This window comes from Ictalurus punctatus, chromosome 9 (genome assembly GCF_001660625.3).
Source record: "Ictalurus punctatus breed USDA103 chromosome 9, Coco_2.0, whole genome shotgun sequence".
NCBI classification, from domain to species: domain Eukaryota; kingdom Metazoa; phylum Chordata; class Actinopteri; order Siluriformes; family Ictaluridae; genus Ictalurus; species Ictalurus punctatus.
Genome location: NC_030424.2, coordinates 7504723 through 7526987, shown reverse-complemented (window position 1 = coordinate 7526987; position 22265 = coordinate 7504723). Strand labels below are relative to the sequence as shown.

Below are 22265 nucleotides of genomic sequence, written 5' to 3'. Positions count from 1 at the left end.
GAAGGAGATCATTCATAAATACTGAGAGAGAGAGAGAGAGAGAGAGAGAGAGAGAGAGAGAGAGAGAGAGAGAGAGATATTAAAATCGAACAATTAATATCCCAAGTGGCATAGTTTATTTTCGGCCGACTTTTTATGCTTATGTTTCAGCTATTTTATTAGAATCTTAAATGTAGATACAAAATAGTGAAAGGCACGAAATGAGTTAATTATTGGTTAGCTATTAAATGTTAGATATGTTATCAGAATACTAATGCCACCAAAACGTCGGGATTATCATCAAGCGTTGGGATTGAAACTGGAATTTAAATACACGTGACATTTGACATGGTTATATCATTGGAATGAAAATTAGTTGGTTAGTTGCAAGGAAAAATAAAACGTCTGATCACGTTTGCAATGCATCAAACGGACAACGACAGGAAGCTGTGTTCGGAAGCTGATCTTGCGCTTACAAATCATCTTGCCAAACAGGGTACGTTTCCTTCCTAGCCCTGACATTTTCTACAAATGTCACAAATGGATCTCTCGATACAGCATTATCTGATATAGGAGAAAATACGCTTGTGTAAAGCATTTCACAACTACGCAAAATATAGAAGAAAATACGCTTATGTAGTTGCGTAATGTATTGTTTACTAAGTTAATCGTTTGGCTCAGCGCACGGGTCAGAGTTCAGGCGCGCGGTTACCAGGGTTACTGTAGCCAGCGAACTAATATGGCGACGGTCAGGAAGCGATGCAAATATGCTGCCAGGGACTCGGATTAAACAGCAACGCGAGAATGTTTTTTTATAAGCATCTGATAACTTCGCGGGTAAAATACAGTCGTAGCAGCGATGCGTACAATCAAAAATCATTTCGTGCTCTGTCCGTACAGCCTGGGCTCGTACTGAAACATGGACAGTAAGTTAGAAAACCTTGAAAACATTATGAAAAATAACGCGTTTAGTTAGCAACATGCCAAGGTTAGCTCTGTAGTCCGTTATGAATTATTCTCTAGATAGCTAACGTAGGTGGCTAATTATTATAGACAAATGCACTATAGTCAAAACAGTATACGCATAAAAATAGATCATGTGTCATGTTTGAAATGAATCACAATTTTATTTCTGTGCACTGTAGATTACAAGATAATAAAGAAGATCGGAGAAGGCACGTTTTCCGAAGTGACGAGAGTGCAAAACCTCAAGGACGGGAAACACTATGCGTGCAAAACAATGAAGCAGAGCATTAACAGGTATGCGTAGATTTTAAGTTGCTTCTTTTTCACATTTTAACAGCTGGATGCTTTAAAACAAAGGAAGAGGCTCGCACTTCCTTATCCCCCTTTTAGCTTTATGGTCGCCTTGGTGACGACCTAGGCAGGGTGAGGTCACTGCGGCACGTGCTTATCCGTTTAACCCGTTATGGATCTACGAATGAAAAGAAACAAACACAACGCGTCTTAGTAAGGTGGTGGGCCCTCACAAGCTGCCAGATAAGCATAAGTGCCCCTTGGCATAGATTATACAAGTCACTGGAACAGTACTAGAGGGATGAATATCATGCTTCCAAAAGCTAGTCCCTCAGGTTTATTTTTGATGATGGTGGTATAGAGCTCTGTTTAAATCTCTCAGATCTCTCACTTGAGATCTGGTGACTGTTAAGGCCATAATATATGATTCACATTATTTTCATACTCATCAAACCATTCAGTGAGCCTACATTGGGTACACAGGATAGACATGTCCTCCAAGGGGACAAGTGGACCCAAACCATGCCCTCAAACCACACTGACAAACCGCTCCAAGTGGAGAATTATTCGGAGTTAAAGAAAACATCTTCACCCAGGCCAGGTTACCCTAACCACCCGATACTTCACCCACACCCCCGCATAATCCCGCCACCTGTTTTTGCTTTAATTTGTAACCTGTCTGTACCTATCTGGAGGCATAAAGGTGCAATTGTTGTATCCATCTGATTTTTCCTGCCCCCCAATTCAATATCAAACAAGGCTTTGTGTCATGTCAATCAACATTACACGCATTCACAGCATAAAATTTATAAATGTATTCGATTCTTAAATAAAATACAAATCCAATTTGGCCAAAAATCAGTCCCAACATGATTATTCAGCTAATTCAAAAGTATTCAGTTTCATCTGGCAATTGAGTCTTCATGGTCGATGTTTGGGTATGTTTTACCCAATTTTGTAGTTTGAATGCAGGGAGATCGAAAATAAAAATAATTATGAACTCCAGTTTCCCACTTCTGAGTTAAGTCGAATGCAGCACTCAAGTCCTGAGCAGCCCACCTCACTCCAATACCCTTAGGACCTGTGCCAGGGCCCCTGTCTTTGTGCTTTTGACTCCCTGAATCATTCAAGGCTTCCTCCATTAGGGTTAACCTTATTTTGAGACTTGTCAGTCTGTCTGACTAGATCTCCTACAGCTGCTCTTCTGTCTTTTCATGTGAAATAAGCAGTTTGTACTAGCTGAACATTTTGAATAATTCATGTTTAAATGGTGTCTTGACATTTGCAATTAAGCATTTGGCTCAGCTAACCTCTTTACCCAGCCTGGAACAGGCACACAACCTCCGTGAGGTCCAAGCAATGAAGAGACTGAGTTTGCATCCTAATATACTGCAGCTTCATGAAGTAATATTGTAAGTACACAAACATTTAGAAAGAAAATGAATTAATATCAGTAATCCTCTCCAGATTATTTTCCTGTAGGACTGATTTCAGCCCAATTATGTTCTTTTCAGTGACCAAGACACAAGGACCTTGTCTTTGATATGTGAACTTATGGAGATGAATGTCTACGAGTTGATTAGAGGTATTTCAAATAATATTAATTTTAACAAGAATAAGTACATAATCAGGAGCTGGTTTGTTTAAAGCTTTCCCTCATTACCTAGGTCTAACCAGACCATTGGGTTTGGGGTTAAAGCTGTTTCTCCAATTTAATTTTACTTTCATACTTCAGTTTAAAATATTGTAACTCAAAAGTAATATAATAAGCTGTAGTATATGGTCAAATGTATATGGACAGCTGCTCATGACACCCATATGTGCTTGTTGAACATACAGTTCTAAAGGCATGGCACTAATATGGAGTTGGCCCCACCTTATAACAGCTTCCACTCTTCTGGCAAGGCTTTCCACTGGATTTTGGAATGTTTCTGTGAGGATTTGCTCATTCTGCCACAAGAGCATTAGTGAGGTTGGGCATGTTGGGCAGGAAGGCCTGGTCGTCAGTTGGTGTTCAAATTCATTCTCTAGTTCTTCCGAATCAGCCTTGGAAAACCATCCCTTTATAGAGCTGGCTTTGTGCTCAGGGGCATAGTCATGCTGGAACAGGTTTGAACTAGGCCCATTAGGTCCAGTGTACCGAAATCATCATGCTGCAGTATAAGCCCATGATGTGCCTCCAACTTGTGACAAAAGTTTGGGGGTCATGGTCAGGCAGTCACTATACTTTTTGGCCATATAGTGTATGTATGTATGGTGATTTTGTGTATGTATGTATGTATGTATGTATGTTATAGTCCTTGCATGTAGTGATTGTGTTTTAACTTTATGCAACTGTAGGCAGACAGTATCCTTTATCTGAAAGCAAAGTAAAAAACTACATGTATCAGCTTTGTAAAGCTCTGGATCATATGCACAGGTAGGTTCTATCATTGCTTTTCATTTACACGTCAAGTAATGGTTAATTTGTTTTCTTCCAGTTTTTTAATTTTATTTTAAATGTAAAAAAAAAAAAAATTAAAAACACGGGTTGACTTTTTTTTATATTTATGTATATATTTTCCTATTTTTTAAGCAATGGGATTTTCCACAGAGATGTGAAACCAGAGAATATTTTAATTAAAGTAAGTTGAACCATAGGAGTCAAAAAATGTAAGTTAAACCAATTCTTTTTTGAATATGCAAACAAATTTCCATTAGTAAACTTACTCATAACTTACTTAATTTTCTGAATAGCATGACCTCCTGAAACTGGCAGACTTTGGCTCCTCTAGGAGTGTGTATTGCAAGCCTCCTCACACAGAATACATCTCTACACGGTGGTACAGAGCTCCCGAGTGTCTGCTTACAGATGGCTACTACTCACTCAAAATGGACATATGGAGTGCAGGCTGCGTGTTCTTTGAAATTCTCAGGTTGCTTTGCTATGTTATTTATACATTCAATACATCCAGTATTCTAAAGTCATTGTCATTCATTTTTTGGTTTCTAATACATTAATTTATCTCATTGTCTTTTAGCTTGAAGCCTCTGTTTCCAGGGACTAATGAGGTGGATCAGGTGTCCAAGATACATGATGTTTTGGGCACACCAGACTGCACGGTTCTCCAAAAGTTCAAACAGTGAGTTTGCACTGGCACTCTGACAATCTCTCCAGTGCAGTATATATATATATATATATATATATATATATATATATATATATATATATATATATATATATATATATATATATATATATATATATATATATATATATATTCTGTTAACATTTTAACAAAATACAATTCCCTTCAAAAATTTGTTTAGATTTTTTGGTCCATGTCTCCTTTTACTTAAGGTCTCGAGTGATGCCTTTCAATTTCTTACCTCGGAAAGGTTGTGGGCTTTCTCAGCTGATCCCTCGCTGTTCAGCTCCTAGCCTCTCTTTGCTCTATCAGATGCTGGCTTATGATCCAGATGAACGTATAAGTCCACGTACAGCACTGCAGCACACCTGTTTCAGAGAGCTACGGTGAGAAGCACCTGGCACATGCACACTAAAACGCAACTAGAGGCAGAATGGTATAAAAATAATTTAAAAAAGTAATAGCAAGAAAGCCATTATTAAACTCTAAAACATGTCTTAAATCTTTGTAAGACTGGTAATGTAGCTATTAGAACATTACTGTCAGTACAAGAAACATGAATCCCAAAAAAACCTTGACCCTCCACACCAGTCAATGTATGTTTGCCAATACAGAATATTATTATGTTGGCTTGAGAAAGTTCAATGAAATGCTATTTTAACTTATTATTCTTCCGTTTCTTTTGAGACTAAAATTTGACTCTAAATAGTACTAGAGCTTTAAAGCTACAACCACCAAACTCGGGTCAGATCTTCAGACTGCTCTGACTCATGTTGCTATATATCTTTTCAAAGTGATCGGACTTACGATTTTCCTAAAAACGCAGATGAAAAATCCCAAAAACTCCCATTCGCTTACGTTGACGGAATGTTCAGAGCCTGGCTCAGAATGTCCAAGAATTCTATCTATCTATCTATCTATCTATCTATCTATCTATCTATCTATCTATCCATCCAACTCTCTTATCTATCCAACTATCTATCTAGCCAACTCTACAACTATTGGCACTCTATCTACAGTATCTCACAAAAGTGAGTACACTTAGGGGTGTACTCACTTTTGTTGCCAGCGGTTTAGACTGTAATGGCTGTGTTGAGATATTTTGAGGGGACAGTAAATTTGTGTACAAGCTGTACATTCACTACATTACATTGTAGCAAAGTGTCATTTCTTCAGTGTTGTCACATGAAGAGATATAATCAAATATTTACAAAAATGTGAGGGGTGTACTCACTTTTGTGAGATAATGTATCTATCCAACTATCTATCTATCCAACTCTACAACTATTAGCACTCTCTGTCTATCTACCCATCTATCAATCCAACTATCTATCTATCCATCCAACTCTGCATATTCTACCTATCTATCTATCCATCTGTCTATCCATCTATCTATCCATCCAACTCTACAACTATTGGTATTCTATCTATCCAACTCTACAACTGTTGGCACTCTATCTATCCAACTCTACAACTATTGCCACTCTATCTATCTATCTATCCAACTATCTATCTATCCATCCAACTCTACAACTATTGGTTTTCTATCTATCTATCCAACTATCTATCTATCCATTCAACTCTACAACTATTGGCACTCTATCTAACTTTATCTATCTACATATCCATCCATCCATCCATCCATCCAACTCTACAACTATTGGAACTCTATCTATCCATCCATCTATCTATCCATCCAACTATACAACTATTGGCACTCTATCTATCTGTTTATCTAACTCTACAACTATTGGCACTCTATCTATCTATCCATCTATCTATCTATCTAATTAGCTGTGTTTGCTAGTAAGTGAGCTAATGCTATACTAACCGCGGATTGTGAAGACTAAAATTAGCTGTGTTCGCTAGCAAGCAAGCTAATGCTACGCTAACCGCTGCGTGTAAAGAATAAAATTAGCCGTGTTTGTGATCTGTCTATTAATAAAGTGGAATTACAAAAACTACCACAACATACATGTGGCGTTTCAAAATGCTCGGCTCAGTGAGGAGAATTGCGTTATGGCTACTATCTATCTTTCTGTCTCAATCGATAGATAGAGTGCAATCCTTATAGAGTTGATTAGATAAGTGGATCTAATGTAATCTGTAGAATTGGACAGACAGACAGATTAACAGATATGTTAATCTGTCTGTCTGTCCAACTCTACAGATTACATTAGATCCACTTATCTAATCAACTCTATAACGATTGCACTCTATCTATCTCTCACACTTCTCAAGCCAACATTAAGCCAAGTTTGTTATGACGAACTTTACCTATCTAGTTCCAGCTTGTGACACTCAACTATATTATCAAAACTATTTCACTCAAAAACTGTTCAGTCAAGACTTTTATGGACCATTAAACTTTATCCAGCTAAATTTACTCATACAGTGGTAATTAATTAAAGTCATGCAGAAAGATGCATCTTATACCTGTTATTCATCAAGCTTCATTGCACAGAAATCACAGAAATTGAGAGTACAGAATGATATGAATGAATCACCATCAGAATCATTAAACTTGTATGCCATCAAAACAAGCAGTGATTTGAATACAGTTGATTAATTAGCTTCAGCTGTGTGGAAACACCCACTGGCACATTCCAATTTACTCTCATATACATTTATTTTATGTGAAACATACCTTAATACACTATGGCCAAAAGTGCACCCATGTGCACTTGTTGAACATCCCATTCCATATTTAGTCCCCATTTGGTGTTGTAATAACCTCCACTCTTCTGGGTAGACTTTCCATTAGATTTTGTAGCATGGCTGTGGGGATTTGCCCATTCAACCACAAGAGTATTCATGAGGTCAGGTATTGGGGGAGGAGGTCTACCACATAGTCGGTATTCCGGTTAGTGAACAATGGTGTTCTGTGGAATTGACATCAGGGTTCTATGCAGGCCAGTCAAATTCCACACCAACCTTGGCACAACAATGTCTTTATGTAGCTCACTTTGTGCACAGTGGCATTCTCATGCTGGAATGGGTTTGGGCTCTGCCAGTGAAAGAAATCTTAATGCTATAGTATACAAAGATTTGCTAGGCTGTTGTGTGCTTTCAACTTTGTGGCAACAGTTTTGTGGAAGGCCCACATATGGGTGTGATGGTCAGGTCCACAAACTTTTAGCCATATCGTGTATGGCAGGTGTTAAGATAGTGAGTCTATAAAAAGTATTCATTAGGTTATAAGGTAAATAATTTTAGTGAATTCTTGTTAGAGGTGCTTGTGTCCAAGGTTGCTGAACATTTTTTATCTCAGCATGAGAGGAGTTTCAAACCCTTTACTGGTTTAAAAAAAGAAGAAGAAGAAAAAATCGGCATACATCTATTTTTCCCCTCACACTCACTGACTGTGTGAGCTAGCGTTTGGCAGAATTGAGACCTGTCAGCCAATAAGACACAAGTATTTCCACATATTTTAAAAACCTTTAAATAAACCCTTTCTGATTGGTCTTGCTTCTGCTCACTGAAAATAAAATAACTCTTCATTCACTGAAGATACAAACTACAACATTGCAGTCTTCTTTTACTTGTGTGACAAACTGCTCCAAATGGAGAATTTTTTGGGGCTAAAAAAAAAAAATCTTCAGGGCTACAGCCCCTAATGCCCAGGCCAAGTTATACCCCTGGTACTCACTCTCTTTCTTTTGGGTGGGTGAGTCGGGCGGTGGCGTTGGGGTGCCCGAGGAGAACTCATAGTTCATCTATGCCTAGAAATGGCCATGGTTGGACCCTTGGGCAAGGTCCTTGACCCTCTCTGCCTCAGGGGCACTGTATTATGGCTTTGACTCCAGCTTCCTAACAAGCTGGGATATGCGAAAAAAGAATTTCATTGTGCTAGAATATATATGTGACAAATATGGCTTCTACTTGTACTCTATTGATAGAAAGATTTATTTATATTATAACTCAATCAGGTTTAGCTGAAGTCACAAAGCCATCTTTCCCTGGAACCTTAAAGGTGGGCTGGTTCAGTACTTATGAATGATCAGGAACTCTGGCACTTATCCCAGGTTCATAGAACCACAGTTACATTTATAACATTCACATTTCACAATGTCATGAGGAACAGACACACTTTATGACTACATGGGAAAGAGTTCCGAGATGACATACATGGAGACATGCTGGAGAAAGTGCACTGTCATGCCCAAGTAGCAGCAGCACAGACTAGACCTGGAGTAGCATTTCTCAAATTAATTCACAGGAGGAAGAGACACTGCATGGTAGGGATTGGGCATCCAGCCCACCTATAGGCCATGGTGACAGTTGAGGCCGATATAGATTTAAAATGACAGCGAAACTGAAAGTTTTAGAGAGGTACATACGATTGGATTATCCGTGTAGTGTGAAAGGGGTATAGGAAGGGAGGAGAACACCATAGCAGGGAGGGAAGTTGAAATAAAAGACTTTGCTTCTAAGTGGCACCATGGAAGAGAGGGGGCCTGCACCCAGAGCACGAGTTTCTGAATATTAGCCGCCCAATAATAATACATGAAATTGGGCAATGAGAGGCCACCACTGAGTCGACTCTTTTGAAGTGAAAATTTGGAAACCCTGGGAGTTTTTCCTGCCCATATAAAAGAGGAGATTAATTGGTCTAAATTCTTGAAGAAAGATTTGGGTAAAAACAAAGGAATGGACTGAAAAAGGTAGAGGAATTTTGAAGAATGTTCATTTTTACCGTGTTTATTCTACCAAGAGGGGATAATGGTAGAGCTGCCCATCATTGAAAGTCTGACTTCATGTATGAAATTAAGGGTGTAAAATCCGCCGCCATTAATGTAGAATAGGACATTAACTCAGAGATATTATAATTTTGAATCCTTCAAGTGAAAAGGTATTTCAGTCGGTTTTATTTTTTGGCCAGATTGGTTCATGGGTAAGCATTCACTCTTTTGTAGGTTAAGTTCATACCCGGAAAATTTCCCAAAGTCATTTAATATGCATATTATCCCTGGAACAGATTCAATTGGATCTGTAACATAAAGAGGTAAGTCGTCAGCATATAGGGCTAGTTTATGTTCAATTCCCTTGCGGATACCCTGAAATACAGGAAGAATTCTAAGCGTTATCGAGAGAGGCTCAATTGCTATGGCAAAAAGTAAGGGAGACAGAGGACATGCCTGGCGCGTACCCCGTGACAAAGTAAAATAGTCCGATTTTGCATCGTTGTTATATATGGAAGCTTGCGGTTCCACATATAATAAACGGATCCATGATATCAGTCCATCCCCAAAGCCGAAACTCTTTAGCAGCATAAAAGTATATTCCCATTCTATCCTTTCAAACGCCTTTTCGGCATCCAAAGAAATGACCTCTTCAGAGGAGTTGCTGTTTTGTTTTGAATATAAAATACTAAGAAGAGTATGAATATTATAAACGGAATGCCGTCCTTTTATAAACCCGGTTTACTCCTCTGAAATAATGCTAGGGAGAACCCCCTCTAAACGAGAGGCCAAAAGTTTGGCTAAAATCTTGACCTCAACATTGAGGAGGCTAATAGGTCTGTACGAATTACATAATGTTGGGTCCTTCCCATCTTTAAGCAATAGAGTTACAGATGCTTGTCTCAATGTTTGTGGCAGCATACCTAGTTCTAAGGATTCCTTGAATACAGCCAGAAGTAATGGGGCCAATACAACATGAAATTTCTTATAAAATTGGGAAAGAAACCCGTCCGGGCCATGTGATTTCTTAGATTGCATTGAATTGATTGAGTTAATGATCTCATCTATGGTGATGTGGCTGTCAAGTTCAGATACCAATAGAGGATCAACTTTGGGAAAATCAATATTTCTAAGAAAATAGTCCATGTTACCTGAATTGTCAGGAGCTCCAGCAGTGCATAAAGACGAGTAAAAACTTTTAAATGTTTAAGTAATTTCTACAGGATCCGAGGTTAATGCACCACTGGACTGCATAATTTGAGTAATAAAGTGCGAAGCCGCTCGGCTACGCAGTTGGTGAGCCAACAACCGACCGACTTTATCTCCATATTCATAATAATTGCCACGCGTATGTAACAAAAGCCTCTCCGCCTCACCTGTCGATAACAAATTGAACTCCGCCTGCTGTCAATAGCTCGAATATGATCAGATATCTCTTTTTTTCTTATCCTTACATTTCTTATTGGCATGAGCAGAACAAGAGATTATCTGTCCCCTTAAGAAGGCCTTTAGAGTTTCCCAAAGTAAAGAGTAAGAGATTGAATCAGTTTGATTAGTAAGAAGAAAATCATCTATTGAAGTAGAAATATACTTGCAAAATGCTGAATCGGATAAAAGTAGAGAATTAAGCCTCCATGGTGGGCAAAAGGCGCAATTCGAAGGTAGAAGAATGTCAAGACTTAAAGGAGCGTGGTCTGAAATAACAATTGGTAGATATTCAGAGTTTAAAATCAGAGAAATTAGAGAGTTATTAATAAAAAAGTAATCAATACGAGAAAAAGATTTATGTATGTGAGAAAAAACGACTATTTTCTCACTGTGGGTTAAAATACCTCCACGGATCAATGTAACCATTCTGAACCATAAACTCAGAGAATACCTTTGCCATTGCAGAGGGAGCCTTTGTAACAGCACTAGATTTGTCCAAAACTGGGTCAGTAACACAGTTTAAATCTCCTCCAAATATAAAGAGATGTGTGTTCAAAGCAGAAATTTTTGACAACAAATTCTGAGCAAAAGGAGCACTATCAAAATTATATATACATATACATTCACCAAAACTACTTCCCTTCCACAATCACATATCTACCATTTACATCAGAAATAACTTTATCAAAAGAAAAGGGCACAGTCTTACTTCTCAGAATAGAAACTCCCCTGGACCTGTAATCAAAATTGGAGTCCAGCGAGCTTGGAGTCTTTGTTGATCCCTGAGACTGAAATGGGTTTCCTGAAGAAATGCAACATCAGGTTTTTGTAGTTTTAAACGTGTCAAAACCTTGGATCTTTTAATGGGACCATTCAGACCTTTCACATTCCAACTTAGGAATCTGATCAAGCTTTGGTTATTTCCCATCAATTTAGGTTAATACAGAATGAAGTACAGTGAGGTTGATATCAATAGGAAAGAAAAGAGAAGAAAAAAAACCAAACCACCAACAACACAGCATCCCTCCCCGCCTCCCACCCCATCCTCCCCCACCCTACTCTGAACATCAGTTAACTTCTCTCCATTCCCAAACAATGGAGGCAGAATCCTACAACACTGGAACATCCAATACTTGTAAACCACACCTATTCTTGTTGTGTGATGTCAATCCCGAGCATAAAAGGTACCACAATTACCATGTATCTCAGGCAACCTGTAGATTTACATGGAAACTGATATGGTTGCCCACATCCGCGTAGCTTTACAGTCACATTACAGGTATTAATAAATTGGTTAACTGTCATGTAGACAGCTTAAGATGAAGGATACCATTCATTAAACCATGGTTGTGCTTTTTGCGGCAGTCGAATTGAAGCGTCTCATCACCGAGGTCTATCCGAAGTAGCGCTAATCGAATATTGATAGCGATTACGGTTTTGCCTGCCCACGATTAAATGAACATGATCAACTGCGATATTAACGTTTAAAGTTCATCCTCCGCTCATAGAAAACTCCGTAGTCTCCGTAATTCTGTAGTCTTTCAGAAGCCATAAGTCCTTTCTGGTTATAATTATAGACCGAGTAATTGAAAAAGAACACACCAAATGTCTTAGAAAAGATTCAGGTTGCCTGAAAAGCACAATTAAAAAGATAAAATGCCCGGGAGCTCACACCACGCATGTCTTCTCACTCACATGCTCAGCCAGAAGTCCATTTTAAAATACTTTTAACAATGGACATTGTCACAAAAGCAGAGCCCCCCTAGTATCAGGTAAGAAAAAAAATACAGCCATGTGTAAACCGTACCATCAGTTTTGTAATCCGTGCCCTCAGATTTGTAAAACGCACCCAGTCAGTAAGGGACCTTCTAAAAAGTGCATGACCTGGGCAACTGTCTAAGATTTTTATATGGCACAATAAGTTTATATGTGTAATAAAAAGGTATATCAATAATAATATATATGCTATAAAAAAATTCTTTATCCATACTGTATCCTAACACTGCAATAAGTTAGATATCCTGTGAAGTAGACGACTATAAACTTAGTAGAATCTTATACAGTTGCCCAGGTCATGCACTTTTTAGATGGTCCCTTACTGACTCCATTACTATAAAATGCTGATGACCTACGTTTCCCAAAGATAGGATATCATTTTTGAAGTAGATCTAACTTCACGCTGATGAGTTGCATGGCCTGTTTCGGTGTTTGACAGCTTTATTTTGAGTTCGTTGTGAGACTAAGTGCCGTTATTTGTGCAAGTAGTATGAACGGTTTGCTCATTTGTAGGGGAACATAGGTGCCAGTCATCCAAATTTGTCAGGGTACTGTCCTGTTGCTAGTCCCTGCCTTTCATAGGTAGGGTTGTTACAGTATCATGGTTTCACAGATAGTCATGGTGTATGATCAGCTGATTACCTCATTGCTGACTTTTTCAAAATACAGTTTAAATGCATTTCCATCTATTGCTGTCTATAACTAATGGGAATTCACTATATTAAAAAGCAGGACAGTGAAGACAGGAACTGCCATGTGTATGGTCCATTTAGCCATGCTGGATTTATGGTTCTGTAACATGCACTCAATGGTCCAGGGACTCTCTGGTGGCAGGTCTAAAGAGCGACCCTGGCACACAGGACAGATTTTGCAGGGTTGATTTACAGGGGTGCTTTAAATAATTTCCTATATACACTGCTGTGAATAAGTAATTGCCTAATTTCTTCTGTCTTTGTGTGTATATCATACTAGGTTTTATTTTAATTTCTGAAACAATTGAAGATAAAATAAAGGCAACCTGAGTAAACACAAAATACAGCTTTTAAATGATAGTTATTTATTGAAGCAAAAACGTTGTCCAATACCAACTGGGCCTGTGTGAAAATGTATTTGCCCCTTTAGTTACTAATTCCCCAAATCTATGAAACTGCATTTATAATGTGGTTTAGCTGGACTAGGCGCCACCAGGCCTGATTACAGCAAATCCCATTCAATCAAATCAACACTTAAATAGAACTTTTTCTACACTATGAGGTTGGTTTAAAGGGTTTTGCTCAGTAACATGCTATGCCAAAATTGAAAGAAGTTCCAGAAATGATGAAGAAGAAAGTGACTGTAATACATCAGTCTGGGAAGGGTTACAAAGCGATTTCAAAGACTCTGGGACTCCAAAGGACCACAGTGAGAGCCATTATCCTCAAATGGAAAAACTCACAGTGGTGAACCTTCCCAGAAGTGGCAGACCTTCCAAAATTCCTCCAAAAGCACAGCAACTGCTCATCCAGGCAGTCACTAAAGAGATAAGAACCTCATCAAAGGAACTACAAGCCTTTCTTGCATCAATAAAGGTCACTGTTCATGACTCCGCTATCAGAAAGACACGGAGCAAACATGACATCCATGGAAGAGTGGCGAGGTAAAAACCACTGCTAACCCAGAAAAACATTAAGGCTCATCTGAATTTTTCCCAAACACACCTTGATGATCCTCAAAACTTTTGGGAGAAGGTTCTGTGGACTGATGAGTCAAAAGTGGAACTATTTGTAAGACAGAGTCCAGTTACATCTGGCATAAACCAAACACAGAAAGATCACTCCAAGTGCAAGATGTGTAATAGTGCAGGAGGTCACACAGGAACCCAGGGTAACTTCTAAGCAAGCACTGAACAACAATGGTGGGCATGGCAGGGTTACAAGGAGAAAACCACTGCTCTCCAAAAAGAACATTGTCAGCAAACTGCAGATGAGCAGCAATCACATGGACAAGCCAGAAAGCTATTAGAAAAATGTTTTGTGGCCAGATAAGACCTAAATAGAACATGTTATGTTTGGAAAAAGGAAAATACTGTATTCCAGCATAAGAACCTTATCCCATCTATGAAACATGGTGGTAGTAGTATTATGGTTTGGGCCTATTTTGCTGCATCTGTGCCATGATGAATTGCCATCATTGATGGAACAATGAATTCTGAATTATATCAGGACATCTATATGTCAGGACATCTGTCCATGAACTGGATCTCAAGAGAAAGGGGCATGCAGCAAGACAAGGACCTTAAGCACACAAATCATTCTACCAAAGAATGGTTAAAGAAGAATAAAGTTAATGTTTTGGAATGGCCTAAATTATTAGAAATGTTGTAGAAGGACCTGAAGCAAGCAGTTCATGTTTGGAAACCCACCAACATCCCAGAGCTAAAGTTGCTCTGTACTGAGAAGCGGGCTAAAATTACTTCAAGCTGATGTAAAGGACTGCTCAACAGCTACCGGAGACGTTTGGTTGCAGTTATTGCTGCACAAGGGGGTCACACCAGATACTGAGAGCAAAGGTTCACATATTTTTTCCATTCACAGATATGTAATACTGGATCATTTTCCTAAATAATTAAATGACCATGTGTGAAAATCTGATGATGTTTTATGTCATATTTATGCAGATGTATAGAAAATTCTAAGAGTTCACAAACTTTTAAGCATCACTGTACACACATCAAGCAAAATGAAAAAGGTTGGTGGAGAGTCGCTTCTGTCCTGGCCTAGGTGTCACACTGCTAGGAGCGTGGTGATAGACAGTTAGATAGCAGGCGAGAGAGAGAACTTTATTGATCCCTGAGGATTTCAGTTCCAGAGTCATTGATTTCAGCTGAGCCATGTCTTCTGCCAGGTCATTCATATGCTTATTAGTCCATTAAAATGTTGTTGCCTGTGCAATGACAATAAAAGCATTATATTAAAGTCACGTGGATTAAGGGATTAAGTTTTGTTCTTAGGTCCAGAAGATACTGAATTTCATTTTTGCTGTTAGAAGATCCTTCCTCCCAATTTTCCATAATTATGTCTATGACACAATGGGGCTTGAGCCTGTACACATTGAAACATTCAAAGAGCACACAGATGGAGGCTTGTGGGACAACTTTTTTTTTTTGAGGTTTAGCAAACCTGTAGACATACAACCACACTTCCCCGCAGCACCAGAAACCCTGTCAAGTTCCCTGCCGGAGGTTCCCCCTGTGTGGAGAAGGGAGGACATTAGAGAGTAAAGTGAGGGATGGGAGGAAAAGTGGGGAGAAAACCAGATCCAAGGGTGCCAGTTTCAGGTCCTGGTGCCTCAGTCCCGGGGAGATAGAACTGGAGGAGGAAAGAGAGCTGCATCCCCATGCAGCTGCCACATGCTCGAAGAGCCCTCAGTCGCTCACAGCATCTACTCAGTGAAAACACACGTACATAAGTAGGTTGCCAGTTTTTAACACACAGGTTGGACAGGCATTACCTGCTAGTTTAACCCACCTCCTCTCTCTATCCATAGCCTTTGCTGGACCATGCCGCCACAGCAGTAATCAAATTTATGCAAATGTGAAATTTGTTTTACAATCAGATTTGACCATATGTAACATAAGACCCATTTTGATTGATTTTATCCCTACAGACTGTCAGAAAGGAGAGCTCTAGGGCTTCACAGGACTATTGGGGTTATGGAGGATAGCAATAGCATGACTCCAGGATCAGTAGAGCAGTTCTGGCGTAATACTCGGCAGGGGAGACGCCAGGTACGTCGGCTTATATGCTTTCACTACAACAGTTACTGGAAACCTCATCCAGAACTTGAACCTAAATGTAGCTGTAATCAATGTTTCTTTTTATTTGAAACTAGTAGCTTTACCTCGTAGTAAATTTCTGGATCAAATTTTGCATTTATGTAATTTTTTCCATCAGAAATGCTTTGCTAATAAGGACTTTTATATCAATTTTGTTTTGTATCATTTGTATAATTTGTAAAAAGAGCCAATTTTGGTTAATGCCTTATATTACAAACAACAATGAAAACATAAGATGCTGTGCAAAATGCATTTTCTTTGAATTTAGCAATGTTTTTGTGTACCATAATTTTTCTGCAGCAGCTGAAGCATGTAGCCGAGCCACTCAGCAGATATGTTTTGCCTCGTTATCCTGTGGAGCTCCCAAAGCTGAACATGGCAGCGCCCACTCCTAAAGTGCCCTACCCTGTGTCCAGTCTGCCTGCTTTGGAAATACCACACCAGGGGTTGCTGCCAGCCATCACCTCTAAAAAGTGCCATTCACGCTCAATGAAGGTAAATATGGAGAACATTAATCTATACAGTATCTCACAAAAGTGAGTACACCCCTCACATTTTTGTAAATATTTCATTATATCTTTTCCTGTGACAACACTGAAGAAATGACACTTTGCTACAATGTAAAGTAGTGAGTGTACAGCTTGTGTAACAGTGTAAATTTGCTGTCCCCTCAAAATAACTCACACAGACATTAATGTCTAAACCGCTGGCAACAAAAGTGAGTACACCCCTAAGTGAAAATGTCCAAATTGGGCCCAAAGGGTAAATATTTTTTGTGGCCACCATTCTTTTCCACCACTGTTAGAGACCTTGTGCTCCTCCACCTTACGTTTGAGGATGCCCCACAGATGCTCAATAGGGTTTAGGTCTGGTCTCTAACATCCACCAACTCCGTGATGTCGTCATGGAGGAGTGGAAGAGGACTCCATCGGCAACCTATGAAGCTCTGGTGAACTCCATGCCCAAGAGGGTTAAGGCAGTGCTGGAAAATAATGGTGGCCACACAAAATGTTGACACTTTGGGCCCAATTTGGACATTTTCACTTAGGGGTGTACTCACTTTTGTTGCCAACGGTTTAGACATTAATGTTTAGTGTGTTGTGTCACCCTCAGCTTCTTTAGCAAGGCAGTGGTAGTCTTGGAGGTGTGTTTGGGGTCATTATCATGCTGGAATACTGCCCTGTGGCCCAGTCTCTGAAGGGGGATCATGCTCTGCTTCAGTATGTCACAGTACATGTTGGCATTCATTGTTCCCTCAATGAGCTGTAGCTCCCCAGTGCCGGCAGCACTCATGCAGCCCCAGACCATGACACTCCCACCACCATGCTTGACTGTAGGCAAGACACACTTGTCTTTGTACTCCCCACCTGGTTGCCGCCACACACGCTTGACACCATGTGAACCAAATAAGTTTATCTTGGTCTCCTCAGACCACAGAACATGGTTCCAGTAATCCATGTCCTTAGTCTGCTTGTCTTCAGGAAACTGTTTGCAGGCTTTCTTGTGCATCATCTTTAGAAGAGGCTTTCTTCTGGGACAAAAGCCATGCAGACCAATTTGATGCAGTGTGCAGCGTATGGTCTGAGCACTGACAGGCTGACCCCCCACCCCTTCAACCTCTGCAGCAATGCTGGCAGCACTCATACGTCTATTTCCCAAAGACAACCTCTGGATATGACGCAGAGCACGGGCACTTGACTTCTTTGGTCGACCATGGCAAGGCCTGTTCTGAATGGAACCTGTCCTGTTAAACCGCTGTATGGTCTTGGCCACTGTGCTGCAGCTCAGTGTCAGGGTCTTGGCAATCTTCTTATAACCTGGGCCATCTTTATGTAGAGCAACAATTCTTTTTTTCAGATCCTCAGAGAGTTCTTTGCCATGAGGTGCCATGTTGATACTTCCAGGGACCAGTATGAGGGAGTGTGAGAGCGATGACACCAAATTTAACACACCTGATCCCCATTCACATCTGAGACCTTGTAACACTAACAAGTCACATGACACCAGGGAGGGAAAATGGCTAATTGGGCCCAATCTGGACATTTTCACTTAGGGGTATACTCACTTTTGTGAGATACTGTATATGTATATAATTATCATGGGTACTGGTTAGTAAATGGTCCCTTCTTCCTCCTTAAGGTTGTGTTATTATCTTTGTTTCCTGACATGTTTACAGCCCAGGGAAGAGCCACACCGCTCAACTTTAAAGAGCTACTACATGCCTCCTCTGGAGAGAAAAGGTGGAGGCTACTGAAGTCCTGCCCAAGAATGTGCAGCTGTGCAACTAAACAATGTTCAAAAATGTATGAGCATTAAACTGGAGAAGTAAAGAGTGTTATTCTCTGGTTAGGCACATTCCATCAAGCGACTCCTATCATATGGCCAAGACTTCCATTGAAGCATGTTTGTTCATATGTATTACTCAAAAGTGCATAAGGACATAAAAGTTGCTCGAAGTACAAAACTTAGTCCAGAATCACCCTGTACACCTGGCTTTGTAAGGCCTGTGCTGTGTCTGAATTTATTCTCCATAAGTGCACTTGGGGCCATTTTAGTGTTGACCAAATTGTCAGTGGGAAAATTAGATTCATAGGGCAGTTCACTATAAATGCACTGAACACTGCTTTGTAAGCAGTAGTGTGTGTACCACAACTTCCACAATACATAATGGTTTATTTCACCCATTATCTACTTCTCAGGATGGATATCAGAGCTGCCAGCTTTGTATATAAATGTGAATAAAAGATGTTGTTCAGTGACTGCTAAAAGCACTGTTAGTCGTGTATTTAATACAGAAAATCAACTTCTTGTGGTTTTAGGTTGCTAGGTAAACCCCTGGTGATTATGAGCCAGAGCCAATCCTTGTGAATGGATTTGTTGAAGGAAGGCGAGGACGATTCAGTGACATTAAAGCCAACAACGGTGAAAAAGATAGTCCTAAAGTGTCTTTTGTTATTAAATTAGTGTGTCCTCATGTACTAATTTTAGAGTTACAGCTTATATAAAACAACCCCTTTTGGGGGGGGGTCAAACAGCCAACAGTTACACAAGTTATGTTTAGAGCAGTGAGTGAGGGAGCAGTTTCAGACAGCACCAGTTTATATTTCCAGCATTTGTATATGGGATTACAGGAATGTGTTGTGCACACCAGTCACGTGTGTGTGTGTGTATGCATTCATGTTTGACACTCTAACATAAGCTCCTTGAGATATTTAATATTTTATATCTACCTCAGATAACAGCTCATAGCTCTTTCATTTGTAGTTGTTTGCCTCTGTATATCTGCAAAATCAGATTAAGAGCTGATTATTTGCATACAGGTCAAAGCATTGAATGCCTTCATACTTGCATATAACGTGAGCGTGTAGACTGGGGGCAGTATTGCATGAACCAACTGAGAATTTACAAAAGGGGAAAGTGAAAAAAAAAACCCAGTGTCTGAGCCAAAAAGAGATCAGTGTTTCCCTAGAAAACATGGGTGTAAATTTCTTTTGAAAAGTGCACAGGGGGGAAAAAAAGAAACCTCATGTAAGAAACCATGTACCTTTTCTATGGAGTTAATTTTGTGCCACAAGTTTCAAATAAAAAATCCATAAGCAAAATATTAAATATCAAAATATAAATAAATAGAAAAGCAAGTATAAATAAAAAAAGTATAAATAAAGTTATAAAAGTAAAAATGAGAACCAAATCAAAATGAATTTTTTAAAAAGATTCTGAAAGATTGACCACTCATTTTGCTTTCATTTTTTTTTTCTATTTGTGGATTTTTATGATGCAGTTTTTTTTTCTTTTTTTGCTTCTGATATCACTCCTGTTATCCTTCTTTTGCTTCTGTAATCTTGTTTTTTTGCTTCTGCATTTTGGGTCAACTGATTTTAGAGAGGGAAGTGCTCTGATAGTTAACCACGCCCACCCTGTTAACGGTGGAGCTGCCGATCGCATGTTGGAACGAACGGAGTTCAGCAGCAGAGAAACTGTACTGTAGTAGAATTAAAAAGCTGATAAGTTGTTTGCAAATTAATTTACACATTTCTTTATCACAGAAGTGTCTTCATTCAATCCTTTTGTGCAGCAGTATAAATAGCTAACTTCTTCTAGGTGATGATGCTGAAGTTGGCTTCTTACACACAGTGACTTGCAGCAACAAAGCAACAGGAGACCATTCATTTTCAATGAGAGCTGGCAACCGCTGGGGATTACATGTGGGCGTATCCAGCGACGTGACAAAGTTGAGAAAAGTGAAACATTATGGAAATTTGGAATGACTTGATGCAGCATCTACCAGTGGGAGTGAAGACAGTAAAGCGCATGTGATCTGTAGCCTCCCATGCTTGCTAGCAGAAGTAGTGCCATTGCAGAAATCACCAATTAGCTTAGCTTATGGTCTTAGCATTTTTATAGTGAAAAAATAATAAAAAGAATAAACACACTTTTTGTTGCAATCAAGCAAAATCCCGGTATAGCTCCTATCTTAGGTGAAGCGCCTGGACACCACATAGTAAACGATGGTGACAAACAGAGCGTGAATGACACCCTGATGGTGACGCTCAGCTATAGAGATAAGAGCTACACTGCGATTTTGCTTGATTGCACCAAAGTGAGTGTGTTTTGTTATTTTTGCTTTAAACACGCCAAGGCCATAAGCTAAGTTAATTGTCACTTGCGGATAGATGGCCGCAATGGCAAAGCGCACACACTAAATTTTATTTAAAATCGCTCTGCTTCCAGAATATTTAATTTTAGCAGGAAAAAAAAAGTTGATTTGTTGTCAAAAGTGAAATGCTAGTTGCGCCACCCATGTTACTATGGCAACCAGTAGCAGGAAACACCTACTGGCGACCTCATAGTACAGCAACTGGCAACTTGCAGCAATAAAATCGTTGTGTTAACGAGAGCATACCTTTATCTGGATTTCCCGTTCCACCTTAAAAAGTCCAGGTTTTACGATCTCGCACCTATAGATGGTGTCACAAAGAGCTTTAAATCTCACAATTTCATGGCCATTGTCTCCTCATTACCAAAAGGTCACAAAAATCTATCAATTTCATGTGAAAATGAGTGCAATGCATTGTAGAAATACTCAGTATGAAGAATAACTGTAGAATTTTTAAATAATGGGCATGTGAACATGGCATCAGATACAAGAAAATTGCAGTAAATCAAATAACCGCTTTTTACAACTGTGGTGAGCAGAAAAGCATCTCAAAACACACAGCATATTGAACCTTGAGGCAGATGAGCTACAACAGCAGAAGACCACATCAGGTTCCTCTCCGATCAGCCAAGAACAGGCCACTGTGGACACAGGCTCATCAAAACTGGACAGCTGAACATTGGAAAAAGACCAGGTAACATTTTTGTTAGCTTAAATAATTATATACACTCACCACACCTCTGGTGAGTCGTTTAGGCTGGTTGATGCACTGTGGATATGCATAACCAAGATTTTTTGAGCAGTATATGTCACAAGCATGACTTACAGAGAAAGAGGATTTGTAGCTGAATGTCAAATGCAAATACACTGGAACATAGATGGATAAACCATCCTCACCTCACTCATTGAAGCAGGTTTAGCACAAGAGAAAGGTATCAACACTCAAGCAGCCATTTGATGCCAAGCAATTGTAAAGGTGGGAATTAGCATTAGCCCACACCAACAAGACCCCATTACAACATGGATTTCAAAAATATATTCATGTTTGAAGTCTATAAATATTCAATCCAACTACTAAAATCACTTTTTAACCCAGTGCTGTGTGTTCAGCTGGGTTGTGGAGATTGAATTAGCATCTCTGTCTTTTGCAAAAGGTTGGTACTTCACATCAATGATACTTGGTGGACTATGTCTGTATTGATACAGGCATATTTATCGGATAGCTCAGTTTTCTTCCTTTAAATCCATCGCCCCCAAATTTATATGTGCACAATGTAAACATAACATGTAAAACTGGTAATCATGGTCATCTTTTTTTTCCTTTTTCTTTTTTTACTCCAACTTAAAAAGACAGACAGTTTTTGAAAAGTGGCCTCCAAAGCCTCTCAAATAAGCAGTAATTATTCAAGTTCAGAAAGCATTTATATTAAAGATAGAGATTATTTTATATGAACCCTCTGAACTGGCCTTTCATTTTATTGGAACAGATGATATTATTGAATACACAATAGGCTAGATTCACAATCAAAGCACAAGGCCAAATG

The 22265-nt window shown here is 39.3% G+C and overlaps 1 protein-coding gene across 5 annotated transcripts; it reads left to right on the top strand.

The window, feature by feature from the left end:
- Positions 1-16: 16 nt before the first annotated feature.
- On the top strand, positions 17-18832 carry LOC108269822 (MAPK/MAK/MRK overlapping kinase). 5 transcript variants are annotated; one of them, XM_017475888.3, is made up of 12 exons: positions 17-475; positions 1125-1239; positions 2559-2648; positions 2751-2821; positions 3577-3655; positions 3812-3860; positions 3973-4151; positions 4257-4358; positions 4577-4750; positions 15896-16016; positions 16368-16559; positions 18241-18832. In XM_017475888.3, exons 1-12 carry the CDS (start codon positions 400-402, stop codon positions 18316-18318), a joined length of 1326 nt encoding a protein of 441 aa, XP_017331377.1. In that variant the 5' UTR covers positions 17-399; the 3' UTR covers positions 18319-18832. The 5 variants fall into 5 exon arrangements, with proteins under 5 accessions (XP_017331377.1, XP_017331376.1, XP_017331378.1 ...); XM_017475887.3 differs by having other exon boundaries at positions 16365-16559; XM_017475889.3 differs by lacking the exon at positions 17-475 and adding an exon at positions 522-905 and having other exon boundaries at positions 16365-16559.
- The last annotated feature ends 3433 nt before the right edge of the window (positions 18833-22265 follow it).